At 44.3% G+C, this 26,092-nt stretch overlaps 1 protein-coding gene and 1 pseudogene across 1 annotated transcript; one reads left to right on the top strand and one right to left on the bottom strand.

Annotated features, from left to right (window-relative positions):
- The first annotated feature begins 1,011 nt into the window (after window positions 1-1,011).
- On the top strand, window positions 1,012-9,478 carry LOC115107382 (uncharacterized; annotated as a pseudogene).
- Window positions 9,479-10,391: 913 nt separating this feature from the next.
- On the bottom strand, window positions 10,392-24,873 carry LOC115108226 (calcium homeostasis endoplasmic reticulum protein-like). The gene is given in 20 exon segments (XM_029632323.2): window positions 10,392-10,937; window positions 11,071-11,351; window positions 11,579-11,734; window positions 11,937-12,074; window positions 12,314-12,400; window positions 12,528-12,661; window positions 12,785-12,967; window positions 12,970-13,034; window positions 13,248-13,623; window positions 13,626-13,703; window positions 15,473-15,633; window positions 15,902-16,088; window positions 16,322-16,411; window positions 18,400-18,511; window positions 18,704-18,855; window positions 19,080-19,217; window positions 19,473-19,636; window positions 20,334-20,372; window positions 20,642-20,815; window positions 24,695-24,873. Coding segments are annotated over 20 exon segments (2,778 nt in total). The 5' UTR covers window positions 24,720-24,873; the 3' UTR covers window positions 10,392-10,899.
- Between the last annotated feature and the right edge of the window lie 1,219 nt (window positions 24,874-26,092).

Genomic DNA, 26,092 nt, shown 5'->3' with positions numbered 1-26,092 from the left:
AATGAGACCACGATTTATCTTTCGGAAGTACTCGGATTACACATCGGCTCGAGGCCGAAGTAGTCCCTCACCACAGGTCTGGCATCAGATTGCCCAATCCCAAAGTTTTAACTAACCGCTGACCCTGGACCAGCGGTTAGAGGCAAATTCTAAAACTCCTCCACATCGAAGAGCGGGCCATATTTGAAATAATATCTCTGAATTTGCGAGGAGCAATGATTGTGGACAGAAAATATTGTTTTATGTTGTGGAAATTTGTAAGATTGTGGATGAACATTAATTTATTTTTGGAACCAAGTGTGATTATTCAAATGTGCATTATGTCCAAATGTTTCCCTAAAATCCTAATAAAACACAACTTTCCACACCGCAATTAAGTAAATTGATCATCATACACCCTTGCTCAAGGTTGACACACACCACGAAATCATGTAACACAATAGGCTTTCTTGGTCACTAACCATAAAACTCAGACGTCATTATCCATAGGGATAATCTCAATTGCATCCTCCTCGTATCCTCTCTCCTCGCCCCCTTCTTAAACCCAAAAGTCAGAGGTCCCGCCCCTCTAACCTTTCCCTCTAATGGGCGAGGCGAGGAGAAAGAACGCACGCAATTTATGAAGAAAAATACCCTTTTATTAATTTTAAAAAATCTGATTTGGAAAACGATTTAGAGTCCTTAAAACGTATACAAAACAAAATGTAAAAAAAAATGTATTCGCTATATGTCTGTATTTGAATTGATATAATATGGATTAGTTGTATTTATTTTAAATTTTTCTCATTTCTTTGTGGAATCCCTCTGGCTGTTATGTTTATGTTTTGCATGTTACTGTTAATAAATAAATAAATAATAATTAAGAAAAATTAACCTCCGTTTCTCAAAGATGACGTTTTCCATGCAGGTTTCCGTAGAACGTGTCGACGCGTACAGATGACCCGTTATTTTGACCAGATACTCTAGGGGCCGCTCTAACAATGAAATGTATATGAAATAATGTATTAAAAAATGGAAGGCAGTCGGGAGGAGGCAATATCAGGTGGCACCATTCCAGCCAAGGAGAGGGAAGACACGCGTGTAAACAACAGGCACAACAGTTTCCACAGCCACAAAGTCAAAATTGGCTTGGCCTATCGTAAAAATGAATGAAAACAAAAATGTGGTTTTTGGTTTTGATTTAAGGTTAGGCATAAGTTTAGCACTGTGGTTAAGGTTAGGTTTAAAATCAAATTTTAAGAAGAGAAACGATAGAAACTGGCGTGTTTATGACTTTATGGCCGTGGTAACTAGTGACGACCAGGCCCAACTCCGATATAAAGTGTTATTTCTCAAAGTTGCCCGGATGTAATGTGTCCTACTTATATCAGTGCACTCGTAACAACCGAATCATTACGAAACTTATATTCGATCAAATAAGCCACACTTAGGAAATAATACATTCCATGTTTTATTAACCAAATTCGACACTCTTTGACCTCCATACAAAAATCGCCACCTGCTGGAGAAGACAGATTTTGGGCCCAATTATCCCTCTGATAAACCACGACTAGTCCCATGGGTATGAGGGTCTCCGTTTACGGTGAAGTTGGACACAGTGTAATTGCTACAAGGTTAATCTCAAAACGGATACATCTAATCAGGTGGATACATTGTAACTGTGCGCAATTGTGTACGTGTTGTAGTCTACATGACTTTGCAAAGCAGAGCGCTCTAGCTGACCAGTGTACTGTACATTTTAGGCTTCTTAGTAGGCTAAGTAGCTCATTTACTGGATTATTTTTTTAACTGCCACGATAAGCATAGCTTTGCTGTTTCCAAAACTCTCGACTCATGCATTTATTATATGATCAAAACGACGAACAACAACTAAAATGATTAGCAGACTAAATGTATTATTGAATAGTTAGCTAGTAGAACCGGGTATACGTATATATATACAGTTGAAGTCGGAAGTTTACATACACCTTAGCCAAATACATTTAAACTCAGTTTTTCACAATTCCTGACATTTAATCCTAGTAAGAATTCCCTGTCTTAGGTCAGTAAGGATCACCACTGTACTTTAAGAATGTGAAATGTCAGAATAATAGTATAGAGAATTTTTGTTTGTTTTTTTGAATGATTTATTTCAGCTTTTATTTCTTTCATCACATTCCCAGTGCGTCAGAGGTTTACATACACTCAATTAGTATTGGGTAGCATTGCCTTTACATTTTTTAACTTGGGTCAAACGTTTTGGGTTTCCTTCCACAAGCTTCCCACAATAATTTGGGTGAATTTTGTCCCATTCCTCCCGCACAAGCTTTTTCAGTTCTGTAAAAAAGTCAGATCTACAGCTGTTGTATTCGGCGCATGTGACAAATACGATTTTATTTGATTCAAATGTGGCCAAAAGGACAACCAAAAGTCCACCACTTAATACACTCAATGCTTGGTAATTTAGCTACCTACGCCAAAATCCAAGAATCGTGGCCAGAAAGTATACACAGAATGTTTGACATTATTGTTCTCTCCCCAAGATAACAATAAGCCAGACAAACCCCATTCCAGGACCTGAGAGACCTATTGTTATCCTTAGAGGACTCGGTGAGTGACCAAACCAATGACGTCATCAACAAAAAGCTGGGGGAGGGATGACCCACCACCAGAGGGCTTTCGAGGGGTTGGGGGGAGCAGGTTCTCCCTCCACCTGCTGCAGCTACCAGCCCTCCACCTGCTGCAGCTACCAGTCCAGCCCTGAGCTGGACTCAGACAGTCAGTCAAGTCCACATCACAGAGGAGCTCACAGAGCGCGGCCCTGAGCCGACTGGCTGTCATAGAGAACCGCATCCGAAATCGTCAACAGGCCAGGGACGGACCAGCGCTGTTGGCTGATAGGCGTATACCAACAGCCCCCCAGGAGAAGGAGAAGCCCCTGCTTGCCCAGTCCAGCAGTGACCTCAGCATGAAGGGGAAACGCTTCCTGAAGAAGAGAGTGCATGTATCACCTGCTGTAGCGCCTAAGGAGAAAGGACTGGATCTTGATGCCACGCCATAGGGTAGTTCCAAACCCGGTACTTCAATAAGGGTGGCCGGTAGAGGTGTGACTCTGGACAGTGATGAGGAGGATATGAGGAAACTCCTGGGGGGCTCTTTTGAGTCGCCAGAGTATAGCCTGCACAAAGAAGCAAGAGAATCTTCACAGATGACAACTAGAAAGGTAGCTCACAATAGTAGCAATTTAGTACCAGCAATGTGTAATCTAACCAATCATATGTCCTTTTTCTTATATTCCACAGTTGTTCATCCAAAGCAGCCAGGTTTCCCCGTCACCTCCACTGGCAGACCGATCATCTTCAGTCAGAGCCCAGTCCCGCTCTCCACCCTCTCCTCCGTGCAGCGGATCACCCAGTCGCTTCTCCAGCCGAGTCCTGGACCAACGCAGTCCTTTTCTCTCCATCCGCAGTGCCTCAGTAGTCCTCACTCCATCACCCTATCCCCCCTACGCCCCCTCCCCAGGCAGTCAGGGATCCCTACGGGCCAGGCACCTCAAACCCTCCCGGTCCTCAGTGTCACCCCTCAGTGAGATGTGCTCCCTGGTGGAGCTCTTCCCTGAGGCCCTGGACGCTCTGGCGGAGATCTTCTCTGAGGACCTGCCCTCCGATGATGCCATCAGTGAGAGAAGTGGAGTCTCTGATGGTAAGCCAGGTCATTTGTCAAATGTCTGTAGAGTTGTAGTGAAAAGCAATGCGAAATAAGAAACTTTCTTCAAGAAAATGTTTTGAGTGCTAGTTAACCAGAGAGAGTGTTTTTGATATAATTTACTCAGTCCAGTTGATTCATGAAGTCATGTTTTCTCTGCAGAATTCAACATTAATATTATGACACCGGACGACCTCGCACCGGTCACGCTTGGAATGTCGGAGAAAAAAAAAAGAAAAAAAGTGTGTGATAATGACAGCCAGTGGTACTGGAGGTGTGAGGAGAGGATCCCATCAGAAGAGAGTGAGATCAAGACTGAAACAGACCGGAGTAGTGTCAGCGAGATCTCCGAGCACCTGGGAGACAGAGACGGGGACAAAGATGCGTTGCGAGGTCATGGACTACAGCGTCTCAGACACATCTTGGAGCGACAAGTACTCCAGTGTCTCAGAGAAGGACAATCAGTCCCACATCAACCACAGACAACAGTAAAATCGCTGATTCATTCCGTGGCAGCAGGGCTTTCTATTCCAGGTCATCTCGCTCCCACTCTGTGGCTGAAACTATCATGCCGTCTCAAGTTTTGAAGAGACACTCGCCCAGGTGTGTGAGAGAGGCCCCAGTGCAGACCCAACCAGACTGACTGGCCTTCACCTTGTCCGAGATGCAGACCCAACCAGACGGACTGGCCTTCACCTTGTCCGAGATGCAGACCCAACCAGACGGACTGGCCTTCACCTTGTCCGAGATGCAGACCCAACCAGACTGACTGGCCTTCACCTTGTCCGAGATGCAGACCCAACCAGACGGACTGGCCTTCACCTTGTCCGAGATGCAGACCCAACTAGACGGACTGGCCTTCACCTGGTCCACCGGTTTGTCCACTAACTAAGTACAGTAACATTTGCAACAAAGAAAAACATTTGCATTTTAGTCAGTGTAATTTATACATGTCTACCTGTCTGTCATTCCCCTGTCTGTGTAGGTTTGGCAGCCCAAGGGCCAGCGGTTGGGATGGCCTATGTGGATCTAACCCATTGCGAGTCAGTGCAGAGCCCGTGGAGGTTGTGTCTTTACAGCCACGGTTCAGATGATAGAGGCAGAATTCTCGCTCATAAAAAAACAACAATAAACCCATATAATAAAATTCCTCAGTTGAGCCTCAAACTTCTAAAGTCGTTTTGGGATTTTATGCTACAGTAGTTGATGCACTGTTTCAACCAGTGATTTATATATACACTAGATGATTGACAGGTGGCGCTGTTTTGAAGCCACTGTGCCTATACCATCTTGGCACTCCCCCACCATTGTAATTTTTTTAAAGGGAGCTATAGAAATGCATCTAATATCTACATTTGTTTTTGCCACATGCATACTATTACAGACACCTTAATGCATACTTTTAAGTTATATTATGTGAGCTAAACATAAATCATTCAATATGGTTACTGGGCTATCTGATCATAATCTGACACTTATAGCCAGAAAGCTAAGAGCAGGTTTAACCTCTCTACTGTTAGAAAGCCGGATCAACTAAGAGTACCTAAGAGTGAATTAAGCTATTTTGAAAACGCAATTAGGGGAATTAACTGGAATGATCTCTTGTCCTATACAGACGTGGAAGCTGATAGTCAAGTTTTTCTATCCACAATCCAGACTACAATAAATGGTTTCCTAAAGAAAATCAAATCCAAACCTGGCCAAAAGAGAACTCTTCCTTGGCTAAATGGAGAAATCAGGAAATTGATTGTAAGAACGATATTATGCTCTAAAAATAGCTCTAAGATCCAAATTAGAGCATGACAGACGTAGGTTTACCATGTTGAGAAATAAGGTGTTGAAAGAAATCAGACAGGCCAAGGCAAACTTTTTATTAACATAATTGGTGAAGCAAAGGGAAATTCTAAACTGATCTCGGAGAATCTAAAAAAGTTAACAGGGAAAGACCATAGTAACACTGCAAAAAGACTAGAAATCATGGTGAATAACAATCCAACACAGGATGCAGTCGAAATAGCAATAGCCTTCAATTCCTACTTTATTGACTCTGTCAGGGTACTGACACAGAACCCCTCCACTGGTATCTTGGGATCAGTGCTAGTATAAATGATGCTCAACCTGTCTTCATCATAAGGGAGGTTTCTGAGTCAAAGGTGAACAAGGTGATTATCTCACTAAAGAACTCTAAAGCCAAAGATGTGTTTGGGCTGGACTCTACCTTTCTTAAAAAGTACAAAGATTCACTCATTGGCCCCATTACTAAGGTCACCAACACATCTATTGGTCTCGGGGTGTTTCCAAGGGTATGGAAGTCGGCCATAATAACGGCCATCTTTAAATCAGGCGACCCTGCTGACGTGAGTAACTACAGGCCCATTAGTATACTACCTGTGGTGTCAAAGGTTTTTGAAAAGTGTGTAGCATAACAACTGATTGCCCACCTCAACAACAGCCCCTTCACATTCCACTCCATGCAGTTTGGCTTCAGGGCAAACTCTCCACAGATACGGCCAACTGCTTTCTTCTGGAAAATGTGTCCAAGTCCAAGATGGACAAAGGGGGCGTTGTTGGGGTTGTGTTTCTGGACCTAAGGAAGGCTTTTGATACTGTTAACCATGAGATTCTCATCACAAAATTGTCCAAGTTCAACTTTTCCCCTGATGCCTTGAGATGAATGAAATCATACCTTGAAGGCAGAACTCAGTGAGTCAGAGTGAGAATGAGCTGTCGCCCACTCTTCGCTATGATGTGGGCGTGCCCCAAGGGTCAATACTGGGGCCCCTCCTGTTCAGCCTGTACATTAATGATCTGCCCTCTGTCTGTACTGGGTCTGAAATTCAAATGTATGCAGATGATACAGTGATATATGTGCATGCAAAGAGCAAACAACAAGCTGCACAAGAACTCACGACTGTAATGGTCCAGGTTACAAAGTGGCTCAGTGACTCGTGTTTGCATCTCAATGTGAAAAAAACTGTTTGCATGTTCTTCACAAAGAGGGCAACAGATGCTACTGAGCCAGATGTCTATGTGTCATGGGAGAAGCTCCAGGTGGTATCTGATTTTAAGTACCTTGGCATCATACTTTATTCCAACCTCTTTTAAAAAGCATGTGAAAAAAGTAATTCAAATAACCAAATTCAACCTAGCTAATTTCCGATTTATACGAAATTGTTTGACTACAGAGGTAGCAAAACTGTACTTCAAATCTATGATACTCCCCCACTTAACATACTGCTTGACTAGTTGGGCCCAAGCTTGCTGTACAACATTAAGACCTATTCAGTCTGTCTACAAACAGGCTCTCAAAGTGCTTGATAGGAAGCCCAATAGCCATCATCACTGTTACATCCTCAGAAAGCATGAGCTCCCGAGTTGGGAAAATCTTGTGCAATACACCGACGCATGTCTTGTATTCAAGATTCTAAATGGCCTGGCTCCCCCTCCACTCAGTATTTTTGTTAAACAGAAAACCCAAACATATGGCAGCAGATCCACAAGGTCTGCCATGAGAGGTGACTGTATAGTTCCCTAAGGAAAAGCACCTTTAGTAAATCTGTTTTCTCTGCCTGGAATACACTGCCATCAGACACACATAACTGCACCACATATCACACTTTCACAAAATGCTTGAAGACATGGCTAAAGGTCAATCAGATTTGCGAACATGGTCCCTAGCTGTGTGTTGCCGCTTTCCATGTTATCTGTTGTCTGTAGCTTGTGAGGTGTGGAAACACTGTTGCTTTTATGAATTTTGTCTTTCTGCCTTTTGTTCTATGTTGCTATGTCTGTATGATACGTCTTGCTTGTCCTATGTTGCTATTGTCTATATTGTAATTGTTTTTAATAACCTGCCCAGGGACTGCGGTTGAAAATGAGCTAAAACCGTCACTTTTGATGAAACGTTGATTAATGTGCACTGTCCCTGTAAAAATAAATAAAATAAAATAAAAAATGAAAAAATATATAAACCATTTTCCATAAATGCATGTAATTTTGTCCTTGAAACATTTAATTGAAATACTATAGAATTCCAATAATTCCTATGGAGATCTCCTTCTGGGGAGTCAGTGGCTTCAAAGGCCGTCATTGGCCAATACACAGCATCAGCAATCCAGGGTTTCTATACACTGAACAAAAACATAAATCCAACATGTAAACTGTTGGACCCATGTTACATGAGACGAAAAAAACAATCCCAGAAATTTTCCATAGGCACAAAAAGCTTATTCCTCTCAAATGTTGGGCATAAATTTGTTTAGGTCTCTGTTAGTGATCCTTTCTCCTTCACCAAGATAATCCATCCACCTGACAGGTGTGGCATATCAAGAAGCTGATTAAATAACTTGCTCATTACACAGGTGCACCTTGTGCTGGGGACAATAAAAGGCATAAAATGTGCAGTTTTGTCACAACACATTGCCACAGATGTGTCAGGTTTTGAGGGAGTGTGCATTTGGCATGTTGACTGCAGGAATGTCCACCAGAGCTGTTGCCAGAGAATTTAATGTTAATTTCTCTATCATAACAACGTGTAACCATGTCGTTTTAGAGAATTTGGCAGTACATCCAACTGGCCTCACAACTGCAGACCACATGTAACCACGTCAGGTCAGGAACTCCACATCTGGCTTCATCACCTGCGGGATCACCTAAGGGTGGTGGGGGCTGAGGCGTATTTCTGTCTTTAATAAAGCTCTTTTGTGGGGAAAAACTCATCCTGATTGGCTGGGCCTGGCTCCCCAGTGGGTTGGCCTATGCACTCCCAGACCCACCTATGGCTGCACCCCTGCCCAGTCATGTGAAATCCATAGATTAGGGCCTAATTAATGTATTTCAATTGACTGATTTCCTTATATGATCTGTAACTCAGTAAAATCTTAGAAATTGTTGCACGTTGCATTTATATTTGTTTTCAGTATACATCATTGGTTTTGGTGACCTCATTGTCACCATTGTTTAACACAATGCCTGAAGCATAATCTCTTATCTAAATAGGAAAGGCTCAGCTCTTCCTCCTACTGGCCACACCTCTATTGTCTCTCTCATCCCCGGCCCTCAGTTCATACAGCCCTGCTGTGTTTGCACTCAACATGCTGAGGCAGCAGCTGGCTCTCACCAGACACTTTGTCCAGACCAGCCGCCCCCTCCACTCCCTGCAGACTACACATACACCACTCTGGAGGACACCAAGGAGGTAGGCTACTCTAATGCCCAATCATAAATTAATCGCTACACACTCGTGTAGTACTGAAGGAATAATTGATAGTCAAACGCCGCTCCTTGTCACTCTTATCTGAGGGACTGTCGACCATATTTGCTGTGGACCCAATTGTGTTCACACTTCTGTGCATTTGTAGTCATCATGATCCAAGACAAAAATTGACATTTTCAGAGTTTTTCCACTTTTCCTGAATTGACTAGATTTGTAGTGGGATTGACTTGTAGTTCATTGGCTGTCACAAGCCTCCCAAACTGACCACGGAGGCGGCCTTGGAGGAGATTCTTCAGGAAATGATGGAGCTCCACTACATCTGACACTGAGAATATATGGATACTTTACCATTCTCTATTAAAAAACATTTAATGTGTTGGGGCTTGGGAAATTACCTAGATCAAAAAGGACAATCTATTCAAATGTGTCATACTTTCTATAGACGTATCAGTGGCGACCCCCATTTTGAGAACCCCTATTTTGCATGTTATTTTGGCATTAATAGTGTCTCACATATGTTTGCAAACAATGTAAAAAAATATATATATCATTGAGTTAATAAAGACGCATACAAACATGGTCTCTTGTTTTATTGAGTAAGGCAGCTCCAAAATGCAGGTGTTTCAGCCTAGCTCAGTGCATTCTGTGGTGGTGGGTCAAGCCTGAAGAAAATACGGAGCTTGCGCTGTGATTGGCTCAGTGTTCTGACACTCATAGGGACGCTATGTCACCACCAAGTCTAAGGCTAGACCCCGAAAAATCTAGCCCTTTGGGTGCTGCCATAGTTACATTAAAGAGCCCATCCACAAAGGCTTAAGGTCATTGGCCACAGATAAAATGACATATCAAGTTATATGTACAGTAGCTTTGATTGGACTGATCATGTCAACAAACTTTCGTAATCTGGGCCAGCAGTCATCATGAATCAAGTCAACAATCTACTGGCAAATCATTTTTAATCCTTGTCATATGAAGAGAAGTTATAGATAAAACATCGGTGCTCATCGGCAATTGGACATCAACATTACACAAGTTGGAAATCGCAAATTCAACAATGACTGGGTTGGAAGGAATCAGTGACAGAGAGGTCCCAAATCTGTGATTAAGGGGCTCTTTTCCAAGTAAAAAATTCTAAAACCATGCTGTCACTGAAGCATGATTTGTGCCGCACTCAAAACAACTTAACTCGGCACTGCGACTTCAGTGAGTTCAAGACAGCTGGGAAGTCGGGAATAAACAAGCTCCGACTGGGAAAGGTCATCCAACTAGGAATAGTAAATCCGGCCTCTTTCTAGAGCTATGACCTGAAGATCAATGACGTCATGATCCGACCTTGTTTCGAATTTTATACAGATCAATGAGGATATGTATAGACATTTGAAATTTGGTTTAATTAATTGGTTTTATGAAATTTCTCAGACAATTCTTTTTTTTAAATCTAGGTTGAGGTTAACTAATTGTGAGTGCATTTATCCAAACAGAATGTCAAAACAAGTATTTAAAATGCTTTATTTCTCTACAGTATGTGGTTAGTTGCCTGATGACTTAAACTTCATTCTTCCGCTGCTCTATCGTTCAGCTACACACTTCGTAGCAGAGAAGAAACTAACGACCGTGGGCGGAGCATTTGTCCGGAGCAAGGAGTTTAGGTAGCCAGGTAATGTGGTTAGTACAGGGTAAACTGATTCACAATTATAGCTGACATGCCATTGATTCCATGTGCACTCCTATGTTTTGTGGGATTTTCATTTTGTTTCAAAAGAGCAACACAATATTATTTCTGTCCATCTCCAAGTCTTGATGACTTGATCCTGGAACATGAGAAGAATACATGAACAAGTTCCACAAGAAAAGCAACATTAAAACTAAAAAGGACCCCAACTTTCTGGTATTTTGCAAACGGATAGAGGGAAACATACGGTTAAAACCATTATTCTGTACAAACAACTAATTATGAAGAGGTGTGTTCTGGGTAGGGGTTGCTTGCTTTACGATGCACGTCATTCAGCGGGAGGGGGCTCCTGTGGTTCCCGATTCACTGAAATAAACACACATTGGTTATTATACATTTTAGTTTGTCATATCAACTACAAATACACCTGTCCACAATGTCAGAATTTCATTGCAATATTTTCAAAAAGACCTACAGAGATCACTTGATAAATTCCTACCTTCCTCCCTTGCTTTCATGCGAGCTACAAAATTGTAACTCTTGTTCCTGCGGTAGTTCTCATAAGGGTCGTCCAGTGACACCCCCACTCCTTTATACTGGTCCCACTTGTCCCGGAGTTCTCCCCCCTTGATGGGGTCCTGGATGCCCTGCTCCTTCGCACCAAGCCCCCCTGAACCACTCCAGCCCATTTTCATGAGCAGTTGATGGCCCTTGTTCTCCTCTCCCAGCCTGCTGTCTGGAGGCAGGATAGAAGGGGCTGCTCCAAGCCCAGAATTAGTGCTGTGGAGATCACAACCAATACATTCAGTAATCTACAGCCTTCAATGCTCTGCTTTAAAATGTTCAATGTGATAGTGACGGTCTCCATTATGTCAATGGCATAGTTACGGTCTCGACCCTCCCCAAGCCCCTATTCCTATGATATGCACCGATTTGTAAGCAATATGCCAGAGGCGATATGATGTGTTAAGAGCAGGATACATTGCACGCCGAGATGAGGGACTTACGGAGGGGAGGGGCTACGGGACTTCTGGGAGGCGATGGCGGGGGCGGGGGCAGAGGCATGTCCGGGCTTCTCAAGCCGTCTCTTGTCAGGAGAGCGAGATCTGGAGCGAGACCTGGAACGAGAGCGACTGCGGGACGACCTGGATCGGCTCCTGCTCCTGTGGAGGGGAAAGAAAAACAACATGATCCGTCAAACTTGACGTTCACTCCACAGTGTTACTTAACACCACCTAACCGCCAACCAAATGAGGAAAACGGTCTACCAATACATCTCCACTGTATCGTACAGGCGTATCTGATAGTATTCCTGACGAAATCTGCAATTCCTGTTAAATCAGGAAGAATCCCATCTGCGTGTACCTGGAGCGTGACCTGGAGTAGGAGCGAGAGCGGGACCGCGAGGAGGAGCGGGAGGACTTGGAGGAGCTGGAGCTGGAACGAGATGAGGAGCGGCCCCGACTACGAGAACGGCTGTGTGAACGACTACCCCCGTGGGCACTGGGAGAGACAGAGAGAACACACACTTCGTTAGAGCACTCATCTCTCATATAGTACTTACAGATGGGAAACAGAGAGCCAGACTAACAAAGCATTTGTATTTTGCCTGTGGATTTCAAAGGCACATTTATTTTAGGTTAAGTGGTACCTAAAGTCTCCTTGTACTACAGATAAGTCTATGAAATGTGTGTGTGTGTGCGTGCGAGACATAAGGCTGGTTAGCAGGCAAACGGTCTCACCTGTTGTGTTTCTCCTGGCCCTTTTTCCTCCTGGCTCTCATCTTGGCTCTGAAGAACTCATACAGGCCGTTCTGTTCCCAGCCCTCACTGACCGACAAAAGACATTGCAATCAATAGAGAAAACATTGCAATCAATAGAGCAAACATTGCAATCAATAGAGCAAACATTGCATTGATCACTCAAGCACATGAAGCGAAAATTTTTGTGTTTTACCTGTTCCTGGGTCTATCATGGGATGGAGGGCTGTAGAAGGCCTCCACAGCAGCGAGCAGGCGATCACTTGGGGGCATGGGGGGAGGAAGGCGGATGTCTTTGGGATCCAAGGCTTTGTATTCATGGTCTTCAAGCTTACGCATATAAAACAGGTGGAAAAACAACCGTTTAAATCACTGGGGCCCGAGAAATACATAGTGAGATGTGGAAAATGTAGCCTCGAAAAGCAATAGACATCTTCATCCTGTGCTACTCACTTTGACTAGAGGGGCCATGAGTCCGGCAGGCAGGTCGAAGTAAGGGACGTTGGGGACCAGGCTGGGGTCGTCCTGGTTGACGTGAGCCGGGGACAGCCGCTGCCTCATATGGGGGGAATGTCCGTTGAAGCCGTGGGGCGGGGGGCCGAAGTCAGGGTGCTGGTTACCCCCCCAGGGAGGGTGCTCTCCTCCCCCATGCCCGGAGGAGGGATCCTCTGGCTGGGGTGGTGGTGGGGCGGGGGGCCCATGTCTTGGTCAACACGCAGGGGCAAGGGGAGCGACTCAGTTAAATGACATGTTTTAGATAGAACGGTCAGTCCCAAATGATCATGTAAATCGATATGTGTACTGTCACTATGGATGGTGGTCAGGAAAATCAGCCAGAAGGGTGCTTATACAAGTCATAGAAAAGTTAAACAGTGAATAATGAGCTCCCATGGTGGAACCTGTCCTGGATTCTTACCTCCGGGAAAGTCTCCCTGTGGGTAGTCAAAGCGGTGTGGAGGGTAGGGTGGCCTCTCAAAGTGGTGTCTGGGTGGGAAGTCATCCTGCATGAAGCGTGGAGGAAACCGGCCGAAGTTGTGGGGAGGCGGGGGCGGCTGGTTGAAGGGAGGGGGCCCTTGCTGGTGGGGCGGGAAGGGCCCTCTGAAGTGGGGAGGCCTCTGCATGCGAGGGAATGGGGGCTCTCTCTGGCCCCAGGGGGGCTGGTCAGGTCCCTGGTTGCTCCAGGGGGGCTGGTCGTACTGACCGCTCCAGTTGGGAGGGGGCTCGTTCTGTCCTCCCCCCCCGCTCCAGGGACCGCCCTCCCCCCTCGGAGGGCCTCCGCTCCAGCTGGGGTCCCCCTCTGTTCGTTCCACATGCCTTCGTGGCTGTTCCAGGGCGGGCAAGGCGGGGGCGCCTGGGTAGGGTCAAACGGAGGCTGAGAGGGGACAAAAATAACGGATGTTTAAACGGACACTCATCTTCCATGTTACCGTACCTTCACCACTCACTCATCCATCAACTCAGTTTGTTTGCATAGGACTGATTTGATAGATAGTTGAACAGATTGACTGTAGTTCCTATGAAAACAGTAAACCTGTAAATACAATACCAGTAAAAAGTTGACACCTAACGATGCTACATTGTAGAATTATAGTGAAGACCACAAAACAACGAAATAACACATGGAATCATGTAGTAACCAAAACGTTGTTAAACAAATCAAAATATATTTTAGATTCTTTAAAGTAGCCACCCTTTGCCTTGATGACAGCTTTGCACACTCTTGGCATTCTCTCAACCAGCTTCACCTGGAATGCTTTTCCAACAGTCTTCAAACAGTTCCCACATATGCTGAGCACTTGTTGGCTGATTTCAATTCACTCTGCGGGTCCAACTCATCCCAAACCATCTCAATTGGGTTGAGGTTGGGGAATTGTGGAGGCCAGGTCATCGGATACAGCACTCCATCACCCTCCTTCTTGGTAAAATATCCCTAACACAGTCTGGAGGTGTGTTGGTTCATTGTCCTGTTGACAAACAAATGTAGTCCCACTAAGCACAAACCAGATGGGATGGCGTATCGCTGCAGAATGCTGTGGTAGCCATGCTGGTTAAGTGTGCCTTGAATTCTAAATGAATCACAGACAGTGTCACTAGTAAAACACCCCCAATAACATTACACCACCTCTTCCATGCTTCACAGTGGGAACCACACATGCAGAGATCATCCGTTCACCGTACTCTGTGCCTCACCAAGACACGGTGGTTGGAATCAAAAATCTCACATTTGGACTCATCAGACCAAAATACAGATTTCCACCGTCTATTGTCCATTGCTCGTGTTTCTTGGCCCAAGCAAGTCTCTTCTTATTGGTGTTTTTTTGTTGTTGCAGCAATTTGACCATGAAGGCCTGATTCACGCAGTCTCCTCTGAACAGTTGTTGAGATGCGTCTGTTACTTCAACTCTGAAGCATTTATCTGGGCTGCAATCTGAGGTGCAGTTAACACTAATGAACTTATCCTCTGCAGCAGAGGTAACTCTGGGTCTTCCTTTCCTGTGGCGGTCTTCATGAGAGCCAGTGTCATCATAGCGCTTGATGGTTCTTGCGACTGCACTTGAAGAAACTTTTTAAGTTCTTGAAAATCTCCATATTGACTGACCTCCATGTCTTAAAGTAATTATAGACTGTTGTTTCTCTGTTTATTTGAGCTGTTCTTGCCATAATATGAAAATGATCTTTTAGCAAATAGGGCTATCTTCTGTATACCACCTTACCATGACACAACACAACTGATTGGCTCAAACGCATTAAGGAAAGAAATTCCACAAAAGTACTTTTAACAAGGCACACCTGTTACTTGAAATGCATTCCAGGTGACTACCTCATAAAGCTGGATGAGAGAATGCCAAGAGTGTGCGAAGCTGTCATCAAGGCAAAGGGTGGCTACTTTGAACAATCTCAAATATAAAATACATTTTGATTTAATTCCATGTGTTATTTCATAGTTTTTATGTCTTTACAATTATTCTACAATGTAGGAAATAGTAAAAATAAAGAAAAACCCTGGAATGAGTAGGTGTCCAAACTTTAGACTGGCACTGTATATCAACAGACTATTCCTTATATCAGTTTGAGAGTTGTACATTATAAAAAGGGAAGAGTGACACGGTGCATATAAACAACACAGTAGGACCAGCTTACAGGCTGATTGGGGTTCCAGCCTCCAGGCATGTGTTGTGGGTCGAACCAGGGTTTGGAGGAGGAGTTATCAGAGTGGCCAGTGTTGTTAGCACCGGGGTCTGATCTGGGCGGGGCTCCGTCATAATCACCAGGAGGCCCAGACATGGATGCCTTCACCTCTCCTGTCGACGCCACAACACAGAGAGAAGGATATTTGGTTAAAGGGTAAATATGGCTAAAGATATATAAATCAACATGTAAACGAAATAACATGAATTGCTTAGTGTGTGTGTGGGTCTGTATGCAAGAGAGACAGACTAAAAAGTCCAATCAAACCAGTCACCTGCATCTCTACAGTGATGTTTTGCTGACAGACTAACAGCCTCATCAACATGCAAACTAAAGTGTTTATGCAGGTGTGTGCGCGAGTATGTTTCTCTCTCCCCTCACCAGGCTGAGTGGTGACTGCCTTAACGTCGGGCTCTGCTGCAGCTAGCTGGCTCGCTGCTGCTGCAGTCTGCTGCACCGTCAGGTTGGCCACAAACTCCTCGTGCTGCGTCTTCAGGGTCTGGATCTGCTGCTGGAAGGCCAGCTGAACAGGCTGCACCACCGCAGCGTACTCTGTAATCAGAGAGGCCTGGGAGAGAGGGGAGGGCCACCGCTAGTGTTATACAGAGAACACTCGAGTAATGACTGTCCTAGCCGTGGTAAATCAATTCAATTTCGAAAAAATAAACGTTATTCTATTTTGATGGAACTAGGGGTATGGGGTAGGACGTGTATATGTGGTTGACCTCAAAGTCCAATCCTTTTAATGGTCAGCCGACTTGCAGTATTTCACTTTACTATGCCTCTAGCCTCAGTCCTCACCTGATACTGGCCCAGGCCCACAGCTGGACTCTGTAATTGCTGGATCGTCACCTCGTCGAAGTAGCCATTCTTTTCCCAGAGCTGCAGGAGCTGTGAGAGAAACAGAGGGTGTCATTCAGACCACAGGCAACATCTAAATTCAGCAAAAAAAAAAGGTATCTCACTGTCAACTGTGTTTATTTTCAGCAAACTTTTAAAATGTGTAAATATTTGTATGAACACAGGATTCAACAACTGAGACAAACTGAACAAGTTCCACAGACATTTGACTAACAGAAATGGAATAATGTGTCCGTGAACAAAGGGGAGGTCAAAATCAAAAGTAACAGTCAGTATCTGGTGTGGCCACCAGCTGCATTAAGTACTGCAGTGCATCTCCTCCTCGTGGACTGCACTAGATTTGCCATTTCTTGCTGTAAGAAGTTACCCCACAGGCCTCCCGGGTAGAGCAGTAGTCTAAGGCACTGCATCGCAGTGCTAGCTGTGCCACCAGAGACTCTCGGTTCGAGCCCAGGCTCTGTCGTGGCCGGCCGCGACTGGGAGGTGCATGGGGCGACGCACAATTGGCCCAGCGTCATCCGGGTTAAGGAGGGTTTGGCCGGTAGAGATATCCTTGTCTCATCGCACACTAGCGACTCCTGTGGCGGGCCAGGCGCAGTGCACGCTGAGCAGGTCGCTAGGTGTACGGTGTTTCCTCCGACACATTGGTGCGGCTGGCTTCCGGGTTGGATGCACGCTGTGTTAAGAAGCAGTGCGGCTTGGTTGGGTTGTGTTTCGGACTATCGACCTACGTCTCTCCCGAGCCCCTATGGGAGTTGTAGCGATGAAACAGGACTAACTACTAACAATTGGATACCACAAAATTGGGGAGAAAAAGGGGGTAATATAAAATAAAAAGTTACCCCACTCTTCCACCAAGGCACCTGCAAGTTCCCGGACATTTCCGGGGGGAACGGCCCTAGCCCTCACCCTCCGATCCAACAGGTCAATGGGATTGAGATCCGGGCTCGTCGCTGGCCATGGCAGAACACTGACATTCCTGTCTTGCAGGAAATCACACACAGAATGAGCAGTATGGCTGATGACATTGTCATGCTGGAGGGTCATGTCAGGATGAGCCTGCAGGAAGGGTACCACATGAGGGAGGAGGATGTCTTCCCTGTAACGTACAGCGTTGAGATTGCCTGCAATGACAACAAGCTCAGTCCGATGATGCCGTGACACACCGCCCCAGACCATGACGGACTCCTCATTCCTTCGACGATAAACACGAATCCGACCGTCACCCCTGGTGAGACAAAACCCCAACTCGTCAGTGAAGAGCACTTTTTGCCAGTCCTGTCTGGTCCAGCGACGGTAGGTTTGTGCCCATAGGCGATGTTGTTGCCAGTGATGTCTGGTGAGGACCTGCCTTACAACAAGCCAACAACAGTCCAGCCTCTCTCAGCTTATTGCGGACAGTCTGAGCTCTGATGAAGTTCCTGGTGCGTTCCTGGTGTAACTCAGGCAATTGTTGCCATCCTGTACCTGTCCCGCAGGTGTGATGTTCGGATGTACCGATCCTGTGCAGGTGTTGTTACACGTGGTCTGCCACTGCAAGGAGAATCAGCTGTCCGTCCTGTCTCCCTGTAGCGCTGTCTTAGGCATCTCACAGTACGGACATTGCAATTTATTGCCCTGGCCATATCTGCAGTCCTCATGCCTCCTTGCAGCATGCCTAAAGCATGTTCATGCAGATGAGCAGGGACCCTGAGCATCTTTCTTTCTGTGTTTTTCATAGTCAGTAGAAAGGCCTCTTTTAGTGTCCTAAGTTTTCATAACTGTGACCTTAATTGCCTACCGTCTGTAAGCTGTTAGTGTCTTAACGACTGTTCCACAGGTGCATGTTCATTAATTGTTTATGGTTCATTGAACAAGCACGGGAAACAGTGTTTAAACCCTTTACAATGAAGATCTGTGAAGTTATTTTGGATTTTTACGAATTATCTTTGAAAGACAGGGTCCTGAAAAAGGGACATTTCTTTCTTTTGCTGAGTTTATATGGAACAATGTCTCCATTGAACAGGCAGTCCACTTACCCGCGTAACCTTCTGCTGCTTGTCCTCCTCTACAGCCAGGAAGCTGGTGCAGTAGATGGGCACCACCACCTTCTGCAGCGCTGCCAGCAGGTCCCTCTGCTGCTTCCTCTGACTGGTAGGACAACAAGACAAGGTTTGCTTAACTAACCATGAATACAATGCATGACATAATTACTTCCATTATCGAGAGCAAGCAAGTTAGTTTTGTTTGAGGAGTTTAAAATACAATATGAAAGAAGCGCAGTCGGTGTATGTGTGGCATTCTGAGAGTAAAAACAAAGCCTAATTTTCATCATGCTTCTACCAGTGATGGAGGACATCATTGGTGAGATAGATGAGGTGAAGGCGGAGTTCGAAGTGGGCTGCGTCGGCTGTGATGCGGTTCCGGAGGTGTGAGCACATCAGCTCGCAGTGCAGCGGGCCCTTGGCGTTGTTGAACATCCAGTTCTTACCAGCCTGGGAGGAAATAAAGACCCGTTTCGGATTGGGAACTTTAACACTGTGCTGTTCTATACTAGTGTTCTTTATTAGCCCTGTTTATGAAGATGTGTGTATGACCACAAACCTTTCTACAGAAGGAACCGGAGAGAAACATACAACTGACTAAATATACCAGAGCATTCTCCAGTTCATCGATTGTTCATGTCGTCATGAACGTCATGACACATTCATGAACGTACCGAGATGGCGTCTTTAGTGCAGGTGTCAATGATGGGCTGCAGCAGGTTGTCAAATTCAGAGATGTCCTGCTGAGTCTCCGCTAGCAGTTTCTGGGTCTGCTGCTCCATGGCCAGAGCTATGGCTGCCGTCACTTGCTCCTGGAATCAAACAAATGACAACCATTTCAGTCTGGACATCTAGGGAAATAAACAGCAGCTGTAAAATGTATTTGCTTGGAAACTTTGTGTATTCTGTCTCGCACATTTTATGACCAGAGAATATAGGATATGGTAGCGATGGTCAGTCTGTGACATTGGAGGGCCAGTGTGTGCAGGTTTTTGCACCAGCCCAGCACTAACATATCTGACTCAACTAATCAAGACTGACTGACCCTGGGGTACGGTGACCCGTACCTGTCTGAGAGTGAGCAGGTGCTGTTCTTGCTGCTGCAGATTCCATTGGCTCTGCTGGATGAGTTCATCCAGAGAGGGCGTGGCAGGGGCAATGGGGGGCGGAGCCAGGATCGTGATTGGCGGAGGGACATCTGGGACTTCCTTACCGGGTGGATTATAAAGATCTGCAAAATAAGGCCAAAATGTCAGTGATTAAAGGATAAAAAGCATGATAAAGAAAACATTTTCATTGTACTCTCGATGCTTTTTGTCATTTGCACAGGTACTTGACAAGGTGGCCTAAAAAAAACAATGAAATAAAATTCCTCAAAAGAAAAGCTAGTACTAAAACAAGGGCATTTTACATGCAACTAGCTCCATGAAAGGAATGTCCTCATCTTCATTTGTACTCAATTGCTTTATACTTCAAAGGAATTGAGATTGAAAAACCATGAAGCATTTTGCAGTATCTCTGAAACCTAATTTTGTAACAGGAGAGCATGTGGATTTTTAAGTCAAACTTTGCAGCAGCATAGAATCATACGCAACGAACAAAAACATAAACCTGCATCTGATATCAACAAGCATCAAGAAAATCAAAAACTCTTAGCAAACTGACATACTTAGGCCTTGCAAAGTCCAAACTTGAACTGTGGTTGAAAAAAATCTAAAACGAGAATGTTTTAGACAATAACGAAAATAGAAGGAATACGATCTACACCAGTAGTCGGGGTATCCTCCATTTTAAAATGATCATGATTGAAAAATACAAACATGATAAACAATAAAAAAACAAAGCCTTCAAGCACCGGTGATGCAAAAACACCAGATGAATGTCGAGTAAAATGTGCAAGTTGGGACTTCTATCATCCCAGTAAATACCTTCCAATTTATACTCCTCACACTCGTGGGTAGTAGGATCTACGTGGGGAGAAGCACACATTACAATACAGTGGCATACAAACAGCCACAGATATAGCCTATCTATTATATAGAAATACATTCAGGTCTGGTCTTCTTCCTGCAATGAATGAAAACGCGAGCAGATGTCACAAGTTAGGCTACGATATCTGCACGTGGTGGTTGTGTTCCAAACCTGCTGCAAAATGGGATCATTTTTTTTTTAAAGACTGTTGGCATTGGAATCTAAGACGAGACAAGTTGAATTGATAGCTATATGAACTACATACGCTGGTGGTGTTCCATAGCAAGCTTGCACCGGTAATAGGTGAAGAAGTCCCCACCAAACAGAAAAGAGAACTTGGGATTGTCCTTCTGTTTCTCCATTGTCATCTTCTCAAACTCGGGGCCATTTCGAGCCACAAACTGGGCCAGTTTGTCAATGACATTTTTTAGCTCTTGATCTGTGGAGAGAGAAACTTTTTGGTGAGTCACATGATTTCTGACAGCTTGACATCCATTTAGGGGTTATATTATTGTTAAGTTAGCTAACTCGGCACATCATTTAAAGCAAAGCAATCTTGATCAGGTTATTATGAGACCCTGAAACCTGGGGCACCCCTCTTTACGTACTGTGCAAGGTAACTGTGTAAAGGTGGGCAGAAAAGTAATCGTACACGAGGGACAACATCGACGCTAGGGCTGGGCGGTATACCGTATTTTACTACACTGAACGAAAATATAAAAATGCTGGTCCCATGTTTCATGAGCTGAAATAAAATATCCCAGAATTGTTCCATATGCACAAAAAGCTTATTTCTCAAAAATGTTGTGCACAAATGTGTTTACATTCCTGTTAGTGAGCATTTCTCTTTTGCCAAGATAATCCATCCGACAGGTGTGGCATATCAAGATGATGATTAAACAGCTTGACCATTACACAGGTAATGTGGTGGGGACAAAAAAAAAGGTCATTTTGACATGCGATTTAGATCATAACACTTGGGTAAACTAGTCTAATTAAATAATTGGAATATAATATTGGGTACTTTGAATACAATGTTTGACATGACAATGAATGAAAATGTCAGGGTGGAGTTATTGTGACAGGGTAGGAACCAAAGTGTTGGTCATTGTTTCCTATGGGACCCTATAAGCCTACGGCCCGTCACATGACCGGGCGAAGCCGGTGAGGCCGGAGCGCCTTGCTCAAATCGAACAAAAATCTGCACTGCTCGGTTGTTGACGTCAACAAAAAATATAACTGGTTTGCATTGGCAAGGCATTTAAAGTGTTTTTATCAAAAGCAATCACTTTTGCATGTGAAAACACTGAATCCTACTCCGTGTGCCAACCCAAATCACTTTAGTGGGCCAGACGACTCATGCACGGGAGGCCCCCCTCCCTAAACCAAGCACTGAACCGAGGTACTGTCACCCCCCCACACGCTTTCTCCGCTTCTTTCTCCCTCATCACCAAACAGCAACAAAGCAGACAGTACCTATGGTTCGGCCCTCTTGTTCTCTGATACTGTTTTAACTGTTTGAGTCCATGTCGGTGCTTGTGACTGAAAGAGAGGTTTGTTGTATTATGTTTGTATGTCCTTCCTTTCCCCTGCTCTGTACTCCTGTCCCTTTGTAGATTAAATTGGTCCTTCCTTTCAGTGATGTGAATGCACACGTGTGGGGGGTCGGGTTAGGAAGGGGAATGGGGAGAGGAAAGGAGCCTTTACTGTTTGTTAGGGCCCTGCACTGTTTTGATGCTAAGCACAAGCTTTTGTACATCCTGCTTGAAAGGTGTGTGTATGGAATGGGGTCAATCTGCATGGTTAGATGGTAACAACGGCACACACCACACACTGAGCACAGGTGGATATGTTCAGATGGACCCTTTAGTTTATGGATTCAAAGCTCAAGAAGTGGACACGTCAATGATTTGAAAACGTGATCATTGATGAACGTTTTTTTTTATTAGATGCATAAAAAAAATCTTTGAATTTGGAAGCCGATGATTAATGAACCCTTTATTTAAAATATTCCATCACACTGTTCACCTCACCATTGCGTTGTGATTTGTTTATATATTAAACTCCTCTACCCCACATGTCGAACTCATTCCACAAATGGCCGAGTTTCCGCTCCACCCTTGTACTTGGTGGATGAATTAAGGTCAATAATTAGTCATGAATTTCAGGGCTCCTGAGTGGCGCCCGTCGGTCTTAAGGCACTGCATCTCAGTGCTAGAGGCGTCACTACAGACCCTGGTTCGATTACAGGCTGTATCACAACCGGCCATGATTGGGAGTCCCATAGGGTGTCGCACAATTGGCCCAGTGTCGTCCGGGTTAGGGTTTGGCCAGGGTAGGCCGTCATCGTAAATAAGAATTTGTTCTTAACTGACTTGCCTAGTTAAATACAAATGGCTTCATTCGGTGCAAACTATGCATAACAGGGCCAGCTTAATAGACTCCCATCAGTATATCTAGAGTAAAGTATAATTACATCAACTTTTCAAAGCACGGGTAGACCGTTCTGGTAGATCACCTGAGGCATGTGCACAAGATGAAAATACATGCACGAGACGCACGCATACTTGCCAAGCTCGAGTTTACACAGTTCTGCACACGTTTCAGGTGATGGGAATCTGAACGCACTACCAGCGCTTTGAAAAGTTGATGTATTTATACTTTCCTGTGGATATATCGTCTCAGATTACTACACGCAAAAGGACCAGCCGCCCAGACAATCAGTAAAGGTTGACTGAAATAAACCTGCATCTCGCAAGTGGTTCGAGAATGATCTGTTGACTCTTCTGTATGTATGCATGCATGCATGTATGTATGCATGTATGTATTCATGTATGTATGTATGTATGTATTCATGTATGTATTCATGTATGTATTCATGTATGTATTCATGTATGCATGTATTCATGTATGTATGTATGCATGTGTGAGCTTGTATAGATGAGCTTGTTAAAAAGCTAAGATATAAAGTGGAATTCTTTTTTTGAAATAGATCTTGCCTCTCCCTAAATAGCAGGAAGCAGATTGTACAGCCAACTTTCCTGCCAGTTCTTGAATATGGTGACACTTTTGACCAGATTGCAGCAGCAAGTACTCTTAAACTTTTGGAAGCCGCACTTCGCTTTATCACAGGTGAAAGTTTTAATACTCATCACTGCATCATGTATCACAAGGTTGGCTGGTCCTCATTAAAGTCCAATAGATCACTTCATTATTCCCGTTTTGTTTACAAAGCTCTACTACACAAGCTACCAACTTATCAAACTTCGTTGCTAACGTAGAACAGAATGAGCTACCAAACCTACTCACAGGATTGGTCACTCTGGTCTCGACGAATTTAGGTAAATCCTCCTTAACCTACAAAATTCCTTGCATCTTGATTCCCTGGTGCCGCTAGGACAGTTTAGGACTCTGGTGTTGAATTAATTAATTGATGATTGCAGTTGCTTCGATTGATTGTAGTGGTTTATTTGTTGAAACTGTTGTGTTAAATCATTTTCTTATTTTATTTGTAATGTAATTTTTTCTCCCAGTTTGAGAAAACGTTTGTACCACAAGGCACCATTGGGAATGAGAACCTGGTCTCAATTTGGCTGCCCTGAATAAGTTAATAAAAAATAATAAAGTGTGTATTTTTTTATTTAACAAGTCAGTTAAGAACAATTATTATTTACAATAAAGGCACACCTGGCCAAACCCGGATGACGCTGGGCCAATTGTGCTCTGCCCTATGGGACTCCCAAACACGGCCGGTTGTGATACCGTCGGGAATCGAACTAGTGACGCCTCTAGCACTGAGATGCAGTGCCTTAGACTGCTGCGCCACTCGGGAGCCCACATGTTTTATTATATTCAACATTCTGGCTTGTAAGATCTCGTAAGAGGAATATTTCCTGATACAAACGCTAATTCATGTACAACGTTGAATCCAATGTAATAATGCCGCATTCAAAACAACTGGAAACTCCGACCTGAAAATCACCGACGTCCTGATTTGACCTCGTATATTTCCGAGTTCCCAGTTGGTTTGAACGCTGTATTATATGCAATTCAATGTCGGATTCTCCAGGCTAAATCGACGCATGCGCGACTATACTACAGACGCCAGCCTAGCTATGTAGTTAAAAAAAAAACACTGTCCATGAAGGTTAGGGAGCTAATTTTAAAATCATTCATTAGTTAATAAAAGAAGCTAGCTACTAATAAAAACTACTCTAAATCAGTCACGGCAATCATATGCCTAGCTGGCTTTTGCATGCTAACTAATTTAGCAAGGTAACGTTAGCATTAATAGCTAATCAAAATGAAAGATACAAACCCTCAGGAGCTGTAGGAATATCCATGTTTGTCTTCAATCAAGTAACAGCGAGACCGAAAAACCTTAAAGACCCACGGAGGGAATTAATTTGTGAAAATTCTACCTAGCTGTGTGGTTAAAAAATACAGCAGCATTACAAAATGTTAGATACTTTGGTACCGGAAGTACTTCGAGGACTTTAGGGCGCCACTGTCCAGAGGAAAGCAGCTACCATGCTACAGCGTCCCCCAGTGTCTTAACAAGAACTGGGAGGACTGAAAGAGTACACAGGTAAGTCCAACCTCAGCGTCATTAAAACTAGGTATGATGATTCACTACTTTTCACCCTCCCAAAATATGATGACTCCTATTTACATTTAACTATTTCTTGCATAGCCTAATGATAATGAGATGATGATAATGATAATGCCTATAGGGAGGAGGTCAGAGACCTAGCAGTGTGGTGCCAGGACAACAACCTCTCCCTCAACGTCAGCAAGACAAAGTAGCTTATTGTGGACTACAGGAAACAGAGGGTCGAGCACGCCACCATTTCACATTGAAGGGACTGAAGTGGAGTGGGTCAAGAGCTTCAAGTTCCTCGGTGTCCACATCACTAAGGACCTATCATGGTCCAAACACAGCAACACAGTCATGAAGAGAGTGCGACAACACCTCTTCCCCCTCAAGAGGCTTAAAATATTTGACATGGGCCCTCAGATCCTCAAAAAGTTCTACAGCTGCACCATTGAGAGCACCTTAACTACTGCATCACCACTTGGTATGGCAACTGCTTGGCATCTGACCATAAAGCACTACAGAGGGTAGTGTGTATGGCCCAATACATCACTGGGACTGAGCTCCCTACCATCCAGGACCTCTATATCGGGCGGTGTCAGAGGAAGGCAATAAAATTGTCAAAGACTCCAGCCACCCAAGTCATAAATTGTTCTCTCTGCTACCCCACGGCAAGCAGTACCGGAGCGCCAAGTCTGTGACCAAAAGGCTCCTAAACAGCTTCTACACCCAAGCCATTAGACTGCTGAACAATTCATCAAATGGCTACCTGGACTATTTGCATTGACCCCCTTTTTTTTGGTTGTACTGACTCTCTTGCACTGGGTCTATGCACACACTGTACTCTACCCATACACTCACACATACATTTTGACACCACTCACACATAGACACACTTTCACACTCTTTCACACTCTTCACCTATGTTGCTGCTACTCTGTTTATTATCTATCCTGATTGCCTAGTCACTTTTACCTACATGTAGATATTACCTACATGTACATATTATATAACTATCTCGTGCATTGACTCGGTACCGGTAAGTCTTGTGTATAGCCTCAATTTTTTTAACTTTTTAACGGCATTATTTGGGAAAGGGCTGATAAGCGTTTCACAGTAAAG

The sequence above is a fragment of the Oncorhynchus nerka genome, linkage group LG24 (assembly GCF_034236695.1).
Source record: "Oncorhynchus nerka isolate Pitt River linkage group LG24, Oner_Uvic_2.0, whole genome shotgun sequence".
Taxonomy (NCBI): domain Eukaryota; kingdom Metazoa; phylum Chordata; class Actinopteri; order Salmoniformes; family Salmonidae; genus Oncorhynchus; species Oncorhynchus nerka.
Note: the sequence above shows the minus strand (reverse complement) of the source record. Positions and strands in the feature narration are given on the sequence as shown.